At 35.7% G+C, this 19,431-nt stretch overlaps 1 protein-coding gene across 4 annotated transcripts in view; it reads right to left on the reverse strand.

The window, feature by feature from the left end:
• Positions 1-308: 308 nt before the first annotated feature.
• UBXN2A (UBX domain protein 2A) overlaps positions 309-19,431 on the reverse strand; it is a 31,105-nt gene continuing 11,982 nt past the window's right edge. For all 4 annotated transcript variants that reach the window (XM_070799073.1, XM_070799072.1, XM_070799071.1 and 1 more), the window contains 5 exons: positions 13,550-13,688; positions 11,270-11,376; positions 6,385-6,522; positions 5,146-5,304; positions 309-3,745 (listed from right to left, as the gene is read on the reverse strand). In XM_070799073.1, the coding sequence (XP_070655174.1) occupies positions 3,553-3,745; positions 5,146-5,304; positions 6,385-6,522; positions 11,270-11,376; positions 13,550-13,688 (736 nt within the window). In that variant the 3' untranslated portion in view covers positions 309-3,552. The remainder of the gene's footprint in view (positions 3,746-5,145; positions 5,305-6,384; positions 6,523-11,269; positions 11,377-13,549; positions 13,689-19,431) is intronic.

Consider the following 19,431-nt stretch of genomic DNA (forward strand, 5'->3'; position numbering starts at 1 on the left):
GTGGTGAGCAATGTTTAAAAGGTTTCTACTGAGAAAGAACAAAGGAATAAATCATACTAAGGAGTCTTCAACTACCGTTCAACTACCGTTCAACTAATGACACAAAGGGTGGTGAAAGAAATAAACACAACCACTGAGTTTAAAAGTATCACGTTTTAACACTTGAGTATGAAATGAAAGTAACATTGGTTAAAATACCTGGCAAATAGAAAGCACCTAATAAATGTTTGTTGATTCTCAAACTGAATGTCTTTGCAAATAAAAATGACAAATGCATCCATATGTAACTAATTTATAACAAACAAATATAAATTATTTCACAGATCCTTTTAATGAACAGTGTTTCATCTTTAAGACAACAGTTCTTTAACCATTATCAAGATTGCTTTCAAAATACTTTAAGGCACTGAAATAGATGCATGCATAATTTCAACACAATTAAGTAAAATGAAAACTACTCTAAATGACAGAAGTATATAAAATAAATAAGATCACCTTTATAACCTGGATAATGCATAGTAATTTAACCAATAAATTAAAATTTGTAAAATTCAATATGTACTTCCATATAACAGGCCTAACAATGCTTTTAAATTGATTGAGGCCAGTTTTCAAACAACTACTTAGGTCAAATTGTATTCCACACCTAAGATGCTGCCTTATTTTCAAGTTTGCCTTCCTTTGCATAATGCAGTTTGTTTTCTAAAGTCAACATGTTTGGGCTATATTAGGCATTTAATTAACAACTTTAGAATTTTACACTTTCACATAAAAAGCTTTATGAGGTGGTTCTCACTTTAGAAAACCTTTAAGAATATCACTTGTGGTAAAGTTTTCACAGTTACAAAAATGAGGGTTATTGCTGATGACAGGTCTTTCTCTAAAGAACTTCTCATTGTGGTGTACTCTACATGTACACCCAAGAAAACTTCCAATGTCTTCTGGATAGTAATTATGGTAAACTGGAAAACCCATAAGGGAGGCTTTTCTATACGTGTGAGAACAATATTTCCAACAAGAAGGCCCTTCATATAAGTATATGGAGAATCATAAATTGACATATTTATGCAAAGGAAAATTATAAAATGCTTCATGATAGGCCTATGTGAAACATTTTCTTACAGATTCTTGAAAATATATCAACAGTCATCTTATGTATGATCTTAGCATCCCCTCACTTTTTTAAGAATGCCATTATTTTTGTTTCACTAGCAAGAGGGCTCTATCATGGCCGTAAACGTTACCGACAATAAATATTTTCTGTTATGTGTCTGTTTATTTCTGAGGGTGAATGACAAAAGGAAGAGTCTCTCCTTTGTTCTCCCTCTCTCCCTGATAAAACAACAGAACTCTACCATGTGGAGGGCTGAGAGCTAGAAAAGCAAGCATTCTCCAAATGGATTTCAAACAGAAGGTATATTATAAACCAGGTCATCTAGTTATATGTCTATTTCCCTTTTGTTATCCCTGAGCCTTTAATAAAAACCTCATTTAAATATTGCAGCCTTGTCTCAGCTGTGCTTATAGAAGATAAAGCACAAGTTTATATCATGAGCAGGTCAGCATTAAGGGGTCGGGGAGGGAAAGACAGTGTAAAAACAAACTGTGGGGGACCAGGATAAAACTTAAAGGTCTAACAGTCCCATTTCAGTCAGGTCTTACACTGCCATGGTGAAGCATGCAGGTTTTATTTTCCTAGGGTGGAAGCTTAAGTGAAAGTGAAAAGTGAAGTCGCTCAGTCGTGTCCGACTCTTAGTGACCCCATGGACTACAGCCCACCAGGCCCTCTGTCCATGGGATTTTCCATCTTAGTGCAGGATTTCCTGAAGACAGATTCTACTACATACCTAAGAACTACTGGAGATTAAAAATGTAGAGATCTGGGACCCATGCCAAATACAACGAATTGTTAAAATGTGTGTGGTAGGTGGCAGGTAATAGGCATTGTGAAAGCTTTCCAGGTGATCCTTATGCATTAAGGCTTGAAGATCACTGCAAATCACTGCTTTACAAGATTAGTTCTTTCAAGGGGTCTGCAAGGTCAAAACTATTTTCATAATTATATTAAGATGTTATTCTTGCTTTTTTTTTTCTTCACTTTTTCAAGAGTGTACAGGAGCATTTACCAGAGGGGACATGATGTGCGATATTGCAACAGACTGAATGTGGAAGCAAATGAGATCCCATCTGTCTTCTTTAAATCGGACAGTAAAGATGTCTGCAGAAAATAAAATACAATGCCACGTTTCCCACTCCATCTTTTGACATTTTGGAAAATGACATTTTTCATGAAAATGTTCTTTACATTAACACGTTTTTAGTGAATAAATATTTGATAACCTTTTATTTTAAATATAACATTAATATGTGTAACCCACATAAACAAAAGGTCTTGAGACCAAAAAGTTTGAGAACTTTTCTTTCCAGTAGGCATCCAGTACCCTGTGAACATTACTGCTGATAGGCCCGGTTGCTTCATTCCCTGGCACACTCAATGCATATTTCACTTTAAATATGATTCAACAGATCATCTGCAAAAAGCTTCTTAAACTTATTTTCAGGCAAGAGGATTTAATCTGACAGTGAAATACTGAAGTCGAACCAGTTTTAGTTAAAAATCTAAGATGTGAAGCAGGTTTTCCTTAGTGACATCTAACGTAATAAACAATCCTTTAATATATAAACAGGCCAACTGATGTATGAAATAGAAAACCACACTTCACATGACGCATTTTAAAAATGTTAATTAGTAATGTGACAACATCAGCACTAGATTCTATGTGAGTGGTGTCAAACAAACGGCTCACTCCAAATGTCAGCTAAAAACAAACCCCTAGTTTTTCAAAGAAAATAAAGTAGGGAATAAACAGGTTCCTAGAGAAAAAAGACTTCTTTTAAATCTACACATTTTGAAAATGTTGAAATATGAGTTGGCACATATGATACTGACATTATACTAAACTACAATTTTATTCTTAAATGAAAGTACATCCCAGATACTGTTAATATTCGATTGTTGGAGTATGCAAATCGGGAACACTTCTGAGGTTTAGGTATAGCTGTGGTAAAAGCAGACCCTTTCAGCCTTATGATTGTATCTCAGATATAAGAAAATTACATTGATGCTTTTAACCTGCCATGTATAATTTTCTAATGTATTGCCATTTAAAAAATCTGAGACAGCTAACATTTAAACACATCATTGCTGTTTGGGAATGATATTTGAATGGAAGATGCTGTGCACGTATTTCTTACTTTATACCATATTAAGACTTTAAATGATAAGTTATTGAATATATCTTATGTTGAATAAATGGTATTTGAAAATAAGTATATTTTTCTTTCTGAGTAGCCTTCTGGAAAAAGTTAACTGAATATAGTTTCCAGTAATAGTTTACTTTCCTAACTTGTACTTATTTTAAAATCTCATCAGCAGGGAATTAAAACAGTGCAAAACCCAGCAAATCTGACCTTCCCTTGTTTTGATTTGCATGTCCACTTATGACCATCATTTTTGGGGAAACTTTCCACTTAGTGTATCAAAGATCAATGCTATGAAAGTTCTTTAAAAGGTTCAGCGGTTTTTTTGAGTCTCTGAATGATTACAGCATTCTGTAAATCAGCTTCTTCCAGTGTGAGTGTTTCATCTAGCAATTTGAGGAAAGGAAGAGCAGTTGCCAGGGAAAAGGGAGGACTCCTCTGAGATCCCTGGTATTTTTCGATGAAGTCTTTGATGTGGCTTATCCTGTAAAATAGCACAAACTATTAATGTAATTTTATGAAAACCTGAATTAGCTAATTTAACTTCAAGTGAAGTCTGGGATTTTCTTAAACATAATTTAGTGGGAACTTAGTGATGGATCATTATATCTTCTCTTTGCTTTTGCATATGCCTAAAAACTTCTATAACAGAAAAATCAACATAACTAGCTCTGAATGGATCAGAAACGGTCCAGTCAGTAACCCTACACAGACATGGGCTTTATCTCTTCCATACCAGGTGATGTTGTACTGCAAATCTAGTTAAGAAAACACTTAACCTGGTGCAGGCCTATTTTCAGTTAGTATCATGAATACTATAATGTAATATAATCACTGCAATCTTAAAGGCAGCTCAGTTATATACATGTAAGTATATGCGTGTATACTTAAAGAGGGAGAGGACATATACAGTTCATCAAAAATAATTAACACAGATTTATAACAGATTTCTCTCTTGCACAAAAGGAAACAGATATGATCACGGAAAGGCAAATAGGATATATTGGCATATGTTTTGAGCGAGGTAGTACATAAGTTCGGAGAAGGCAATGGCACCCCACTCCAGTACTCTTGCCTAGAAAATCCCATGGACGGAGGAGCCTGGTAGGCTGCAGTCCATGGGGTCGCTAGGAGTCGGACACGACTGAGTGACTTCACTTTCACTTTTCACTTTCATGCATTGGAGAAGGAAATGGCAACCCACTCCAGTGTTCTTGCCTGGAGAATCCCAGGGACGGGGGAGCCTGGTGGGCTGCTGTCTATGGGGTCACACAGAGTTGGATACAACTGAAGTGACTTAGCAGCAGCAGCAGTACATAAGTTATTTTACTATTACTATTTTAACCAAGCACATATGTATATAATATTTTACATGTATAATATCCCCTTCCCAAATTTTAAATGCTTTTAAATAAAGAAGAAAACCTACAAACAATACGTTCCTACTTTAAATAAAATGAAAAAAATTAAGAAGAGATGAATGACTAGAAAAATGTATCAAAGTAGTAGTAGTGATGATCTCTAGGTGATGAAATTTAAATTGACTTCACTTTCTTTCAGGACTTTCCTGTATTTTCATTCTTTTTATACAATTAACAGGAAAATACACACATAATGCTAAAAGGTCTACTTAAAAACATATTGAAAATAATTCTTTTAAAATTATATATCTAGTTAAGCCAGAAAACTAATGAAATAAGTAAAAAAAAAAAAATTTCAATTAACGTCCAAGAATTTCCATTGTCATGATACATTATGTTTAGAGAACTATTCATTAAGATCCTTGGTTAGTTCTTAAAAATAACTATTGACTGACTTGAAAAGAAGAAATATTATTAAAACTCAGGGGGGGAAATCAGACAAATAATGAAATAGAAGACTCACCTATGAGAAATGTTAAATTTCTGGACAATCCTTTTCCCGTTGGCTAACCAGATCTGTATATTAGTGATGGGTTCCAGATTGTTTAGTGGGACAGCAGACAACTTATTTTTATTCTCAACTTCAATATTCTTTGCTTTAGAAACAATTTTTGGTGTAGCACTAGGAAAATCCAGACAAGTCAGATGGGTGTTTTTCAGTAAGCAGAACTTTATCATTAAACAATTATTCTAAAACCTTTACAGGAAGTATAGATTTTAGGAAGATTTTAGCCAGTCACGGCTGTTCCCCCATAAATAACACATAAATATATTAGTATCAGTTGTATCTGTCATAGATGATGATTATAGGAATTTAATGAAATTATGCATATCCAAGTAATATGTAAGACTATAGAGTGTTATATAAGTATACCTGAAGACTATTTAAGTACATATGTATTTGAATAGTGCCTTTCAGAACAATTTTATAGTGCTGACAGATCCATGGACCTTACCTATGTCCCAGGTTAAAATTTCTAGAAGAAATAAGTTCTCTGTAGAGAATAGTCCTTGGGTTATAAACGAAATAAAGTATTTCATCATCACTCTGAAGGTCACATTTCAATATTTTTATACTTGTGGATGAATATGCATGTATATACCTTACCAATCTTGATAATTCATATATGAGAATTCATAAAAATAAGAAGCAATCCTATATTTAATGTCTTTGCACATTCTGTCACAGGCATAACTAGATAAGATGAAGACTGCAAAGTCTGAAAATAATTAAAGACTCTGATACTAACTTTATCAGGCATTATTTCACTTGTATTACTTCAAAATTCAGATACTGATTGGAGGAATGCAATGCTGAAGGCACTGGTTACAGAATACTATCTCCCAAAGCTAGCCTATATACCCTGTGACATTAATGGCAAAGCTCAGGTGGTGGGTGCAAGGGAGAAAAAATGATTTACCCACACAATTTTGTCCAATGTCCTTATTAAACCAGGCCCTTTTGATCTGATAAAACCAAAAAAAGCCTTCATGATTTTTAAGTGTAGTGCCAGCTTGTGTTAATTTACACTAAGGTGAATATGATTTAGAAGTTCTCATAAAAGTTAACATGAAAAAAAATCTCATTTTCAGTGGGAGAAATGATAAACTCTATATATGTGGTCTACATAGTGAAATAATTAAAAGCCGAATATTAGTCAAGCCTCTGCTTATGAAAAGCACAGATCATGAGCCCACTCACCTTCCCAGTCTGTGACCTTGTCCTGAGAAGGGCTGGAACACAGGCTTTGTTGACATACATACTTCATTTTTCTTATCTTCAACTTTAACATCCACCTCCTCTTTATCAAAAACTCCCTGTAATTCTAAAGGTAATTCCCTTGGAAAGTAAAGAAAGGAAACTAAGAAGCTACTAATATCCCTTTTGTTTCTCTGAAAAACATATTCTACATGCAAAAAGAATAAAAAAATATAGAAATAAGAGGCATATAATATTCTATATAATAAAAACTATATCTATTTAAAATAGTAGAGTTAAAAATAATACAATTAGATAATATGAATATCAAAAGCCAAGAACAATATGGAAAAAATTTTTAATTAATTTATTTTTTTATTGAAGGATAATTGCTTTATAGAATTTTGTTGTTTCTGTCAAACCTCAACATCAATCAGCCATAGGTATACATATATCCCCTCTCTTTTGAACCTCCCTCCCATCTCCCTCCCCATCCCATCCCTCTAGGTTGATACAGAAACCTTGTTTCAGTTTCCTGAGCCATATAGCAAATTCCCCCGTTGGCTATCTATTTTACATATGGTAATGTAAGTTTCCATGTTACTCTTTCCATACATCTAACCCTCTCCTCCCCTCTCCCCATGTCCATAAGTCTATTTTCTATGTGTTTCTCCACCGCTGCCCTGTAAATAAATTCTTCAGTACCATTTTTTAGATTCCATATATATGCATTGCTGCTGCTGCTAAGTCACTTCAGTCGTGTCCGACTCTGTGCGATCCCATAGACGGCAGCCCACCAGGCTCCCCCGATCCTGGGATTCTCTAGGCAAGAACACTGGAGTGGGTTGCCATTTCCTTCTCCAGTGCATAAATGTGAAAAGTCAAAGGGAAGTCGCTGAGTCAGAACATGATATTTGTCTTTCTCTTTCTGACTTACTCTGTATAATAGGTTCTAAGGTTCATTCACTTCATTAGGACTGATTCAAATGTGTTCCTTTTTATGGTAGAATTTTAAAACTTCAAATTCATGAACAGCTTGAGCTATTCAGTTTGTCCAGAGTAACACTGAAGTCACAAAACATTTGATGACTACATACTGCTAACATTAAACAATTTGATCACTTTCATAGGTATCTAAATAGGATTAATAATGTGCAAGAAAAATCAAGATCTTATTTCATTTTTAAAAATGAAAATATAGCTACATGCTTGTTCCAGAAAAGCAAGACAAAAAATACAAATACAAATTGACTTACACAGTAACAGTCCCCTCCCTCCAAAGTGACTGTCCTTAGAATTCCTCTCTTGATAAAAAACTGGGGTGAGTCTCCTAAATTTTTTCTCTCTATATAGTAAAATACCACAGATTTGTAATTTTTCCCAAGATGGTATTATTCTATACACACTATTCTGTATTTTGCATACTGCTATTCTGTTTTAAAGTAGATCAAGTACAAACATACAAAATACTCTTTTCATCTTTTTCTAACTGATTTGTAAGAAATCTGTATATATTCCATTTACAGGATATAAGTGCAACAAGTATTCCCAGTTTGGCAATTGATTTTACATAATCAAATTTATCTTTCTTATATTGCTTCTGAGATTCATGCCAACTATAGTTATATGCAACAACACAGATGAATATCCCAAAGAAATAAACTGAGTAGACACAAAAATTAAACACATTCCATTTATATAGAGTTCAAAAATCAGATAAAATGAAAAAAGCCTAAAGAAAAACATAAAGCTATTTAAAAAAGCAAAGAACAAATTACCACTGAACTTAGGATAGCATTACTTTTGTGATATTCCTACCAATAAAGTGTACTTTAGTCTTATCAAGGATTGTTGTTATTTAGTTGCTAAATCATGTCTGACTCTTTTGTCACCCCATGGACTTTAGCCCACCAGGCTTCTCTGTCCATTGGATTTTTGAGGCCAGAATACTGGAGAGGGTTGCCATTTCCCATGGACTTTAGCCCACCAGGCTTCTCTGTCCATTGGATTTTTGAGGCCAGAATACTGGAGAGGGTTGCCATTTCCTTCTCTAGGGGATCTTCCCACTCAGGGATCAAAACCATGTCACCTGCATTGGCGGGTGGATTCTTTACCACTAAGCTACTTGGAAAGGTGGCTATCATGAATTAAAAATGGGACAAATCTGAATTGAGAGACATTCTATATAATTTGGGCTCATAATCTTCAAGTGTCAAGGTCACTGAAAAAAGACAAAAACAAAAACTCAGGAACTGTTCCCTCTTGAAGAAATGAAAGAGACATGACATTTAAAAGCAATAAGTAATTCTGAATTGGATGCTTTTGCTATAAAGGATAGTATTAAGATAAATAGCGACTCTTGAAAATGTCTGACAATTAAATGATAATCATACATTAATAGATGGTTGTGTTGTGGTTACAGAGGTAAATATATTTCCCTTTTTTTTAAAGGATAGTATTAAGATAAATAGCGACTCTTGAAAATGTTTGAGGATTAAATGAAAATCATACATCATTAGATGGTTGTATTGTGGTTACATAGGAAAATACATTTCCTTCTTTTTTTTCCTATAAAAAATACAAACTATTCTGGATGAAGAAGCATTACTTTGGCAACTCACTCTCAAATGCTTTTAGAAAAGTTCTTGGTACTTCACTTATGACTTTTGTATAAGTTTGAAAAAGATTAAAAATTATGTAATACAAAATAATTTATAATTTGTATATACATTGTACGTATACATATGTACAGACCTATATATGTATATGTATATATTGAAAATTGGTTACATGCAGAATATTATGAACCATTCTGAAATAAAAACTGACCAAAATAAGTGCTTTGCACCATTAAATTGATGTCACACATAAAATCATATGTTAAGGACAGTGCTATGGGACAGAATTTAATTTTGTGTATTTTTTTAATAAAGCAGAAGCATAAATATAAGCATCAATAGCTGAAAGAATGTTCATGCCTTTTACACATTAATTTATCAATTTATCATGAAAGAGTAATTGAGATACTAGTCAAACTTTGAATATAATTATAAGAAAACATAGGAGTAAAATCTTTAATGCCCTGACATAAATGATATTTTCTTAGCTATGACACCAGAGACAAAAGTGACAAAAGAAAAAAAAAATCAATAAATCACAGACTCTTCAGATTAAAAACTTTTGTGCTCCAGAGTACCATCAAAAAAAGGAAACAACAACAAACATAAAAGAATGGGAGAAAACAGTCTCAAAAATACATCACAAACTCTTACAGATCAACAGCAAGGTAAATAACCTAAATTTTAAAAGTAGGCAGGGGGGAATTCCCTGGTGGTCCAGTGGTTAAGGCTCCACACTTTCACTGCTATGGGCTCAGGTGGCAAGGGTAAAAACATCGACAAAGGATCTGAATAGATATTTCTTCAAAGAAGATATACATGTGGCCTACAAGTACATGAAAAGATGCTCAACATGACTGGTCACTAGGGAAATGCAAGTGAAAACCACAAGATACCACTTCTTAATGAGTAGGATAGTTATAATTTAAAAAACCAGTGTTGGCAAGTATATGGAAAAACTGGAACTTTGATACACTGTTGGCGGGAATATAAAACGGTACAATCACTTCGGAATACAGTGTGGCATTTCTTCATAAACAGAGATAACAATTCCACTCCTAGACCTGAGATGACTGAAAACATATGTCCACATGAAAACTTGTACACAAATGTTCAGAGCAGTATTATTTGTGATAAGCAAGATGTGGAAATGACCCAAAGGTCTCTCTACTGAGAAGTGAATAAACTAAATGTAGCATATCCATACAATGCAACACTATTTGGCAATAAAAAAGGAATGAAGAACTGTTAAAAGCTACATGAATGAAATTTGAAAATACTGTGTTGAGTTAAAGAAGTCAAACACAAAATGATTCCATTTATATGGAATGTTCAAAATAGACAAATCCATAGAAGTAAAAAGTAGACTGCAGTTGTGCAGGGTTTTGAGGAGGGGGAAATGGAGAGTGGACAGTGATTACTAGCATGGGGTTTCTTTTTAGGGTGATGAAAAAAGAAATATTTTGGAATTAATGTGCTGATGGTTGTATAACTCTGTGAATACACTAAAAAATTATGAATTGTATATTTTAAAGGAGTAAATTTTATGGTAGGTTAATTTTATTTTAATAAAACTTTATTTTTTTTAATAAAACTTTAATTAAAAAATAAAGCTGTTATTTTTCTTAAAAATTTAAACACAAGGATAGTCACATATTTTTTTATAGTGGGAGACTTAAGACATAATCAAATCACCAACAACTAGGTGTATATATATAAATTATGGCTCATCATTGTAACAAAATAATATACAGATATATTCAAGTATTTTAAGATAAAGTTAAAATACTTTTTAAAATATATGCACAATTATGTATAAATCTATGGACAGAAAGTGCCAAAATGAAATTCAACAGAAATGTTAATAGCAGTAATACTTCTGCTATTACTTCTGGGTAATGAAATTATGGGTGATTTTCAAGTTTTTATAAATATATAATATAAAACACTACAGGGCAATGGAAATCACAATTTAACAACTATAAAGATCTTTAAACATAATTATTAAATAACAAGTAGGATGTGATGTGGTATTAAGTAACACTTGGCAAAGTGAATTAATTTGTCAGATTTTGGTTGATCAGAATTCACATTCCTGACCCTTCAAGATTATAGCTGTGGTTCTCTTAAGTAAACCCATCTTATGAAAAGTCTGAATTTAAAAGAGAAAAAGTATTTTTGAATATGTAAGGATGTGTGAACAACATTAAAAAGGAATCTTCCAAATGAAACATATCTAAAATATCCTTCTGCTAACAAAGACCGCTTACCCTTTTTTGATGGAGTTCAGAAACTGTTGACTTGCACCATCAGAGTAACTTCTGAAGTCATCATTGACAGTGAATCCATTTTTCCATAATTTTATACTTACATCTACCTGCAAAGCAGTAAGAAACAAAATGTATAATGTTAATCAATAAAATGTACTAGTAGATTAAAAATCCTTTGAAAATTTCTATCAATATATATTTTATGTATCAATCTTTTCTTTAAAATTGGGATAGAATTGACATATAACATTGTATTAGTCTTACAAGTACAACATAGTGACTTGATGTACGTATATACTGCAAAATGATTACAGAATGAGTATAATTAACACCCATTACACAGTTAAAAAATTTTAAATATACCATTCTTAAGAGCTAGCTTCAAATATAAAATATCAAAAATTATAATGTTCATGTATAATCTAGTTCATAATGAATAATATTTTAAAGTAAGTCATTAATCATTTTCTTTAGGAGAACTCATTTAGAAGAATATCCTGTGCTCTATCTCAGAGGGCACTAATGCTGTCTCGTCAGAACAGACTTCTCAACAGCTAGAGAAATCTGAAACGACTTGAACATTGGACTTTGAACATTAAAAATAAAAATGGGGGAAAAACAACTAAGAGTAATTAATAGCTATTCCTTCAAATGTAATCTATCAGCTTGGACTTCCTGGGCGGCTCAGTGATAAAGAATCTGACTGCCAACGCAAGAGAGACGGATTGATCCCTGATTCGGGAAGATCCCACATGCTGTGGAATAACTAAGGCTGTGCACCACAACTATTGAGCCCGTGCTCTAGAACTGGGGAGCCGCAACTACCGAAGCCTGCATGCCCTAGAGCCAGTGCTTCACAAGAGAAGCCACTGCAATGAGAAGCCTGTGCGCCGCACCTAGACAGTACCCCTTGCTCACCACAACTAGAGAAAGGTCTGCGCGGCATTGAAGACCCAGCACAGGCAAAAATAAATAAATAAGTAAAATTATTAAAAAAAAAAAAACACAATAATTTGCTTAAAAAAAGAACTGTCAGTGTTACTGTTAGAAATATTTAATCTCTCAACATCTTCTGGATCATCTCACTTCCTTGAAGTGTCAGACTCTCTTTATATATTTTGAGGAAATGTCTGCCGAATAGCCAAGACTGAAAAATCAGTTGTCTGTAAAGCATCCTTTCCAGTAAAAACAGTACACCATGAAAAAGCAGACTGTTCAGCTTGCATCTCAAGCAACTGTACTTTTCCTTAACATACTTCTGTATATTGCAGAAGAGTTTCACATATGTGTGTGTGTGTGTTAGTCTCTCAGTCGTGTTCAACTCTTTGCTACCCATGGACTGTAGCCTGCCAGTCTCCTTTGTCCATGGAATTCTCCAGGCAAGAATTCTAGGGTGGGTTGCCATTTCCTTCTTCAGGGAATGAACCTGGGTCTCCTGCATTGCAGGCAGATTTTTTACTGTCTGAGCCACCAGGGAAGCCTCATTTTATGTATATACTTCATATTTTATTATACAGAAAGTTAGTAAGATAGGTTATTGATGGGTTAGGATTTAATGGAATCTCTAAGTTTCACTGCTCTATCAAGGACATTCTTAATTTTTTTTTTTTTTTTTTGGACATTCTTAATTGAAACCAATGTTTTTCACCCCCTGCAAATGCAAAGAAAAGAGTAGAGTAATTACTGGTACGATGTGGTGCTGTGTGGTGCCACAGCCTCAGTTCCTCCTGAGGTGCCAGTTTTGTTGACCATTGCTTTTGCAATATCAGTGCAAACTCAATACAGTGAAAAAAGTAAATAGTATCTTACTATTAGTACAAAAGCTGAGCGCAGAAGAATGGATACTTTTGAACTGTGGTGTTGCAGAAGACTCTTGAGAGTCCCTTGGACTGCAAAGAGGTCCAACCAGTCCATCCTAAAGGAGCTCAGTCCTGGGTGTTCATTGGAAGGACTGACGCTAAAGCTGAAACTCCAATACTTTGGCCACCTCATGCGAAGAGCTGACTCATTGGAAAAGACCCTGATGCTGGGAGGGATTGGGGGCAGGAGAAGGGGATGACAGAGGATGAGATGGCTGGATGGCATCACAGACTCGATGGACATGAGTTTGAGTGAACTCCAGGAGTTGGTGATGGACAGGGAGGCCTGGATTGCTGCGATTCACGGGGTCGCAAAGAGTTGGACACAACTGAACTGAACTGATTAGTACGAAAACAATTTTGACCTCTAAAGGTCCATATTTGAGAAATATCAGGAGAGAAAAGATTTATGGACTCTTACCTGTTTCTTTTGTTCAGTGGGAGACAAACACTTGGCACCAACCTTCTGAGCTTCCTCAAAAAGGCTGTCGACAAAATATTCACAATTTTTTTGTTGACTATCACTAAGAGGTTGGTGGTCAGATCCTGTTTCACAAACCCTACACACAAACAGACACAAAAAGAAGAAGCATTACTGACCACTAATTCTCTAAAAGTTTACATAAATTGCTCTGGTTAAGGGATATAACACTGAGACTCTACCTCCATGTCTGCAGTCAGAGATCCTATTTCAAATTAAGATAGTAGATATATACCCTTGGGAAAAAGGCATTAACCCTTTTGGTCCAGAGCAGAGCTTTCTCAACTTCAGTCCATTGACACTTGGGGAGAGATAATTCTTTGTTGAGCTGGCTGGCCCATCCATTGTAGGAGGTTCAGCAGTGTCTGTGAGCAGTAGCGAGCACATCCCTCTACATTCCAGTTTTATAATAAAAAACACCTTCAGACAATGCCAGAGGACCCCTGGGGGTGGGATGGGTACATCTTGCCATGTGGAAAAACCACGGGTCCAAAGTGAAAAAAATATATGTTCTTTTTAAAGGTCTCAAAATGGCTTTAACAGGAGTTACTGTGTATTTTTGGTAACAGAGAGCACTCTTGAAATGAAAGGTGATACTGTGTGAAGAACAGTCATAATCATAGCTTTGCCCCTTTGTGCACTTCAGAATAAAATTTCCCACTCAAGACTTTCATTTGTAGTGGTTTAATACTCTACTGGGTTTTTTTCTTTCTTAGTAAATTGAGATATAACTGACATATAACATTATTTTAGGTTCAGAAATATAGCGTAATGATTCAATGTTTGTATATTCTGCAGAATGATCATCACAGCAAGTCTTAATTCATAGTTAACATCCATCACTATGCACAGCAACAGAATTTTTCTCCTTGTGATGAGAACTTTTAAGATTTACTCTTAGTAAATATGCAATACATTATGATTAACTACAGTTGCCATAATGCACGTGACATCCCATGACTTACGAATATTTATAACTGGAAGGCTGTGCCTTTTGACCACCTTCCTCCATCCTTTTCTGCCCACCCCAACTACCATTTGTCTGTGTATGCATCTGTGTTTATATTTTGTCATATAAAAAATATCACCTAAGATTTTGTTTGACAAAAACTTCTAAAGCACATAGAAAATTTATAAATGTACTGAGATATAACTTCTCAGGTTTCATAAATAATAACACTTTTACAGCTCTTACACTGTGTAGGATCTACAAGGCAGCTACTCTTATCTGCATTTTACAGACAAGGAAATGAGTCATGAAGAGGTTAACATGTTAAGAGATTAAGTTACATGTTAGACGTTACACAGCTAGTAAGTGGCAGAAACAGAATTCGAACTCTGTTAATCTATCTTCCAAGTCTATGCTCCTAGCCATGATGCATTATAAAGCCTCTGTTAATAGCTAATATTTATTAAGCATTTATCAATAAATGATAGGAACTATTCTAAGTACTTTACACATGTTATCTCATTCAATCTTCATGTTGACCTAAAAGGCACATATTGATTTTATCCTCACCTAATAGATAAAGAAAAAGCTTAAGCAATTTGCCCACAATGACAAAGCCATTGGAGGCAGCTACTGGAGGCAGCTACTGGAGGCAGCTATTGGAGGCAGAGCTGGAAACTGAACTCAGGCCTCTAATGTCCCTGCTCTTAATCACTGTGCTAGATTGTCTCTTACGGGCAATGTTTCAATTTAGGTATATTCTTTTAGGAATTACTCTTCTAGGTAATTCTCTTTATAAATACTCTTAAGACAATCTATATGATGTCTTAGTATCACTACCTATCTAACAGGGTTGTTGTCAAGATTAAATGTGATGCACTTAGAGGCTTATTTACACCTGGTATATAGTACTGTGCATACTAGTACACATGTTGGCACACAGTAAGCTCTCAAATATTAGACAATAATATCTTTTCAACCACTTTATGCTTTTTGGTATTGTTCCTTCTGTTCAGAAAGCAGTGTATAGTTAATTACTAGGTACAAAGCAAATAAACCTGAGCATCCAGTGTAGCTGAAGTTTTACAAGTCCTTTAACCTAAGTCATCCAAACATTTATTGACTACCTACTATGCTGGGTGGGCAAGACACACAGATGAATAACAAACAGTTTAGGCTTTTTTATTGTTGTTTGTGTGTGTGTGTGTGTGTGTGTGTGTGTGTGTTTTTTCTTTTTTTGGCCATAACACATGGCTTATAGGATCTTAGTTCACAGATCTGAAACTGAATTCAGACTGAACCTGGTCCTTTGGCAGTGAGAGCAGAGTCCTAATCACTGCAATGCCATGGAATTCCCTAATCTAGGCTTTTAAGAGGTTCAGAGTACAATGTGTTGGAGATGCACACCTAAAAATTAGATTAAATTAGAGCAAATGGATCAATTCCTTGAAAAGCACAATCTACCAAAACTCACATGAGGGGGAATAGAGAATATGAATAGGCTTACATGTGATAAAGAAATTGAATCAGGGAATTTCAGTGTGGCAAAAAGAAAAAAAAAATCAGTAAATGATAATCTTCCAAAACAGAAAGCACCAGGCACAGATGACTTCGCTGGTGAGTTCTATCAAACACTTGAAGAAGAACTGATATCAGTTCTCTACAATCTCTCACAGAAAATAAAAGCAGAAGGGAATACTTCTAATTCATTCTATGATGACAGCATTACCTAAATAGTAGAACCAGATAAAGACATTACAAGAAAAGAAAACTATAGGAAAAACTCTCAAGTATAAATGCAAAATCCTCAATAAAATACTACAATTTTGAATCCAATAATATGTAAAATTGTACACCACAACCAAGTAGGACTGCAAGGAGATCCAACCAGTCCATTCTGAAGGAGATCAGCCCTGGGATTTCTTTGGAAGGAATGATGCTAAAGCTGAAACTCCAGTACTTTGGCCACCTCATGCGAAGAGTTGACTCATTGGAAAAGACTGATGCTGGGAGGGATTGGGGGCAGGAGGAGAAGGGGACAACAGAGGATGAGATGGCTGGATGGCATCACCAACTCGATGGATGTGAGTTTGAGTGAACTCCAGGAGTTAGTGATGGACAGGGAGGCCTGGCGTGCTGTGATTCATGGGGTCACAAAGAGTCGGACATGACTGAGCGACTGAACTGAACTGAACTGAAGACTGGTTCAACATTAGAAAATCAATTAATGTAATCCACCACATTGACACACTAAAGAAAATTCATATGATCATATCAACAGAACACCTATTCATGATTAAAAACTCAGCAAATTAGGAATACAGAGGAACTCTCTCAACCTAATGTCATACTTAGTGATGAGAAACAAGATGCTTTTCTCCTAAGATTAGGACCAAAACAAGGATGCCCCTTTTCACCACTCCTCTTCAATGCCATGTTGGAAACCCTAGCTAAACCAGTAAGACAAAGAAAGGAAACAAAAAAATACACAGATCAGAAAGGAAGCAAAATTGTCTTTGTTCGCAGATAACAAGACTTACACAGAAAGGATTTACATAGAAAATCCAAAAGAATCAACAACAACAAAAAACTCTTGGAACAATAAGCAGTTGTAGCAAAGTTGCAGGACATAAATTTTAATATACAAGAGTCAGTGCTTTCTTGTATACCAACAATTAACTACTGGTATGTGGGATTAAAAATGCAACATTACACACATTAGCACCATTTGTCAAATTCCATAGAACTGTATAAAACAAAGAATAGACCCAAATGTAAACTCTAGTTAAAAATAAAATACAGACAGACAACTTTATTTCATCTTTGTTTTCTACTCTATCATCCTTTCCCTCACTTGTCATTATCCATTTATGATGCAACTATCATCAAAAAAACCCTGTTTTGTAACTCTGAAACCAGATTATCAAAGCTGTATTGGCTAAGAGTCATGAAGTCTTAGGGATTTCTCTAGTAACAAAAAGTACAAAAACTTAATATAGCTTTTTGTATAGACATCTTACTAATTATTTAACGTTTATGTCATCACTGACTCAATGGACATGAGTCTGAGCAAGCTCTGGGAGTTGGTGATGGATAGGGAGGCCTGGCTTGCTACAATCTGTGGGGTCGCAGAGTCGGACACGACTGAGCGACTGATCATATCAGATCAGTCACTCAGTCGTGTCCGACTCTGCGACCCCATGAATCGCAGCACGCCAGGTCTCCTGAACTGTACTGATTACATGCTACAACATTATGAAGCTTGAAAACGTTATGCTAAATGAAAGTTAGTCACAAAAGACCACACATTCTCTGATTCCAGATATATGAAATGCCCAGAATAAGCAAATCCAGAGATTCAGAGAACATATTAGTGGTTGTCAGGGGTAGGACACAGGAGAATGGGGCATGATTGCTAATAGGTATGGGGTTCTCTCTGGGGTGATATAAATGTTATAAAACTGACTGGTTTAACAATCCTACGAATGTACTAAAAACCACTGAATTGTATACTTTAAATGGATGAATTTAAAGTATTATGGTATGTAAATAATGTCTCCATAAAACTGTGAGAAGAGGTCCTAAGTTAATTTTTAAAATCATTCAACTTATTTCTGTGTAGAAAAGCGTTAACAGAGCAGGCCTGATGATTGCTATTCTTTGAAAGCCCTGTTCACGCTCCTCATAAGAGTCTGGAATTTTAATATGTGCCCCCACTATAAGCCCTAGGCTCATTTCCAGTGAACTTCCCTAGTAGACATCTCATATGTGCTGTCATGACTTATTACTGGAGGAATGAAGCATGTGTCCTGCTGCATCCACTGGGTGAGGACTCTTGGGAGCTTATGTCTGGTTTCCCCTGGACATCACCCCATGGAAAGTGTCCTTTCTTTGCAAAATCGTAGTCATTAGGATGACTATATGCTGAATCCTGTGATTCCTCTAAGCAATCATCACATTTGGAGGTGGTCTTAGAGGCTCCTGACACAACCTCAGAATTCTACAGTTAGTATCAGATATTTCTTTGAGCACCTTTTGGGGGGCGGGGGAGGCAAGAATACTGGAGTGGGTTGCCATTCCCTTCTCCAGGAAATCTTCCTGACCCAGGTATTGAACCCGGGTCTCCCGCATTGTAGGCAGACGCTTTACCGTTTGAGCCACCAGGCGCAGGAGGGCCAAGAGAAGCTACTCCACGTTCAAGGTCAGAAGGGGCGGCTGTGAGGAGATACCCCTCATCCAAGGTAAGGAGCAGCAGCTGCGCTTTGCTGGAGCAGCCAAGAAGAGATACCCCACGTCCAACGTAAGAGAAACCCAAGTAAAACGGTAGGTGTTGCAAGAGGGCATCAGAGGGCAGACACACTGAAACCACAATCACAGAAAACTAGTCAATCTAATCACACTAGGACCACAGCCTTGTCTAACTCAATGAAACTAAGCCATGCCGTGTGGGGCCACCCAAGATGGGTGGGTCATGGTGGAGAGGTCTGACAGAATGTGGTCCACTGGAGAAGGGAATGGCAAACCACTTCAGTATTCTTGCCTTGAGAACCCCATGAACAGTATGAAAAGGCAAAACGATAGGATACTGAAAGAGGAACTTCCCAAGTCGGTAGGTGCCCAATATGCTACTGGAGATCAGTGGAGAAATAACTCTAGAAAGAATGAAAGGATGGAGCCAAAGCAAAAACAATACCCACTTGTGGATATGACTGGTGATAGAAAAAAGGTCCGATGCTGTAAAGAGCAATATTGCATAGGAACCTGGAAAGTTAGGTCCATGAATCAAGGCAAATTGGAAGTGGTCAAACAAGAGATGGCAAGAGTGAATGTCGACATTCTAGGAATCAGCGAACTGAAATGGACTGGAATGGGT

This window comes from Bos indicus, chromosome 11 (genome assembly GCF_029378745.1).
Source record: "Bos indicus isolate NIAB-ARS_2022 breed Sahiwal x Tharparkar chromosome 11, NIAB-ARS_B.indTharparkar_mat_pri_1.0, whole genome shotgun sequence".
Taxonomy (NCBI): Eukaryota; Metazoa; Chordata; class Mammalia; order Artiodactyla; family Bovidae; genus Bos; species Bos indicus.